General features: G+C 58.7%; 1 protein-coding gene across 1 annotated transcript; it reads right to left on the reverse strand.

Annotated features, from left to right (window-relative positions):
• Positions 1-676: 676 nt before the first annotated feature.
• On the reverse strand, positions 677-2,201 carry TCTEX1D4 (Tctex1 domain containing 4). Its single transcript, XM_032118351.1, has 2 exons — positions 1,735-2,201; positions 677-1,405 (listed from the first exon to the last, which is right to left on the reverse strand). The coding sequence occupies exon 2, from the start codon at positions 1,394-1,396 to the stop codon at positions 743-745; it is 654 nt and encodes a 217-aa protein (XP_031974242.1). The 5' UTR covers positions 1,397-1,405; positions 1,735-2,201; the 3' UTR covers positions 677-742.
• Between the last annotated feature and the right edge of the window lie 1,055 nt (positions 2,202-3,256).

A 3,256-nucleotide genomic window follows, 5' to 3' on the forward strand; every position in this document is an offset into this window, starting at 1 on the left:
GTCTGCCTTGTTTGAAGCTGGAGTCACAAAAGGGCTTCAGCCTCTTTCTTGCTCCAGAGCTGCTTCTGCCTGCCAGGGATGACCCTTCTTGCCACTGATTGTTGCTGTGGGACAAAGGCAGGGAGGCAGGATGGGTGTGAGGAGCCCAGGTGCTACCTGCACTGGTTTCATGGGACTGGCACTAAGGGCAGAGTTAGCTCTTGCTCATGATTGTGGAGCCCTGGAGCTGCCTCAACTTCTTGCTGCTGCCAAACTCATTCCCATTCCTTTCTGCACTTGGACCCAACCCAGCTGCTCTCCTGAGCTGCAGGAGGCAGGAGCTATGACCCAGGTGATGGAGGGGTTGCCTGGGTCCTTGCACTGACATCTTCTGTGATGGGATAGGAGCTGGGCATGAGGCCAGGAAAGAGCTCTGTGTAAGCTTGCTTTGAAGGTGATCTGTGTAATCAATCTGCCTGGGAGCAGCTTGTGCTGTGAGAAGCAGCCTGGGCTGCTCCAACAGCCTTGGGCAGTTCCAGGGAAATCCAGCCTGTTGTTGTGTTTGCTGCCACTTGGGTCTTTTTGCAAGCCATAGTAGTGGGAACTGCAGCGTGGGTGTGAGCTGAAGCTGGAGTGAGCATCCATATCTTGCTCCCTGCACACACCCTGGCCCAAGACTCCAGGTAAGACACAAAGCTGGACAAAACCTCTTTATTTCAGGCTGCTCTCTCCCTACAGCTCTACAAGAATGGAGAGGCACATGCTACTCAAAGTAGACCCCGTGCACTGTGGCCACAGCAAAGAGGGAGGCATTGGAGAAGGTGGCGGAGGCAAAGCTGTCAGTATCAGGGTCCCATAGTCCCCGGCTGGCCACCACCAGGCTTTGCTGGCCCTGCTGGCCCAGCACCACATGGCAGACCAGCTTGTAGCGGGGTGGTACTACCTCCTTGGCCCGGCTCTGCAGCAGCTCAGTCAGGCTCTGGGCTAGTGGCGCACTGCCCTGGGGACTGTACACAGTGGTCCCCAAGGCCCTGGCCAGGGTCCCCTCCAGCACCCGCTGCACCCGCTCCACATTGAACTTGCAGCCTTTGTCTGGCCCCATCCTGTAAGTGTTTTCGAGGCGGGTCTTGAGGATGGGTTGGAAAATTGGGAGCCCAGAGAAGCTAACACGTCTGTGGAGCATCCAGGGGCCAATGGAGGGACGTCTGCTCCCCGGGACCATCCCAAATGAGCTGCGGCGGCTGAGGATGGAGTTGCGGCGGGAGAGCAGCGGGGGTGGTTTGCTGTCCTCGCTGCCCTTGGCTGGGGCTGGGGGCTGGGAGCCACGGCGTGTAGTGCGCAGCGAAGGGGCTTCAGTGTTGTCTGCAGCCAGCACCTGGGCTAGCAGGGCCATCTCCGGGAAGGGCTGCTCAGCCATAGGGATCGCCTGCAAAGGAGATGACCTGAGTGAGGTGTGAGGCAGGTGTCCTGTAGCCTGTCCATCCCCCTGCCTCTCTGCTTCACTTCTCCCTGCCCTCTGCAAATCCCATGCCTCCTGGCATGTGAGTGTGAGGCAAGATGCAGAGGGGCTGGGAGATCCGTGGCAGCTGTCTTCCCTTCTCCAGCGCCTCCATGCCCAGCAGACTTGGCTAGCTGGGGCTGAGCCAGTGCAGCTATGCATGGTCCACACAGCCCTCTGTTCTCCCGTCCCCAGCCTTTCCCCTGGCACAGGTGAGTGGCTCCTTCCCCAGTGTTCTTGTCTGCATCTGATCCCACACTTAGTCCCACTCCTGTCCTTCCCGAGTAAACCCAGGGGCCTTGCCTCTGGCGGATGTCACTGCCCAGGACCAATCTTCGTCTTGCAAGTTGCTGTGAGCAGGGCCAAACCTGTTGTGCTCCTGGAACAAACCTGTTGTTCTCCTGGAAGGTGAAGTGTTGCTACGTGACACTGTAGGTCTCCACGGCTGTTCTGGGCCATGGTTTCTGTAACTCCTTGTTTCCTGGTCCCTGGCCAGCCCTGTTCCGCTTCACTCCTGCCCTCTCTGCACTTTCAGCTGTGCCACCACAGGGACATGGTTACTCCAGGCAGGTTACTCCTTCAACCTCAGCTCCCTGCCAGCCCTGAAAAATGCAGGCTGGTGTTCGATATGCAAGAGAAGAGCTGGGGGGGGAGAATAGCCACTGTGATTGCTACTTTGTGCCCTAACTATGGGTTGCACTGGGGCTGGGACCTCCAACAGCTTGATTTTGCTCAGACATTTGCATCCTTTGGGTACTTATGCACCACTGCACCAAGGGACAGTCTGAGTGGGTGGGCACCCATTGAATCATATAATCACATAGTGGGTTCTGTTCTCCTTAAAGGTCATCTAGTTCCAAACCACCTGCAATGAGCAGAGATGCCACCCCTAGACCAGATTCCTCAGGGCCCTATCCAACCCAGCCCAGAACACTTCCATGAAACGGATGGAGCACAGCCCTGCCACATGCCAGGGACCCTGCTGCTGGACTGCCCAGGGCGGGGAGGGGGGGGGCAGGTCCCTGGGGGCTCCCGGCCCTGGCCGGGGTCTCTCTCTGCCAGTGGAGCCCAGCCCAGCTGGTACGACAGGCTGCTCCATCAATGTGCCTTTGTCTGGCCCGGCTGCCGAGCTATTTGAGGAAAGTGGAGACGGCTTTTGTGTTTCTATCTCCCATCAGAGGTATTTATAGCCTGCCTCTGACTAGCGCTGCCAAGCTCGCTGCCAGCTGGACCCCATTCCCTTGGGAATGGGGCCTCAGCTCCGGGCCCCATTCCTGCCTCTCCCTCGCACCACCCACTGACAAGCAAGGGTGGATCCCTCCATGGGCAATCCCGTCCTTGGGCTGCTTGAGGCCAGCCAAGGGTTGGAGAACAGGGATGAGGCATCCCCTGGCACAGCACTTGGTCTGGGCTTAGGTGAGCAACCTAATCTAGTGGGTGGCATCCCTGCCCATGGCAGGGGGGTTGGAACTAGAGGGTCCCTTCCCACCCAAGCCTTTCTTTGAGCTGCAGGGCTCTGGCCTGGAGCATCGCAGGAGAGAACGCTTCCCCCATTTCAGGGGACAAATCTCCCTGCTGGGCTCCAGTCAGCTCCAGTGCTGCTGCTGGGGACCCAGCTATGCCCAGCGGCTTTCCATGGGGGCTGTGCAGGTGGAGGTGAGGGTGATCTCCGCACGTGTGCTGCCGCGCGTGTGCTGCCTTTTCCAAAATCCCAGCTGCCTGCCTCTCTTCACCCCTATCTCCTTGCTCCACAGCAAAGCCACCAGCTTGGGACCCATG

The sequence above is a fragment of the Corvus moneduloides genome, chromosome 9, assembly GCF_009650955.1.
Source record: "Corvus moneduloides isolate bCorMon1 chromosome 9, bCorMon1.pri, whole genome shotgun sequence".
Lineage (NCBI taxonomy): Eukaryota > Metazoa > Chordata > Aves > Passeriformes > Corvidae > Corvus > Corvus moneduloides.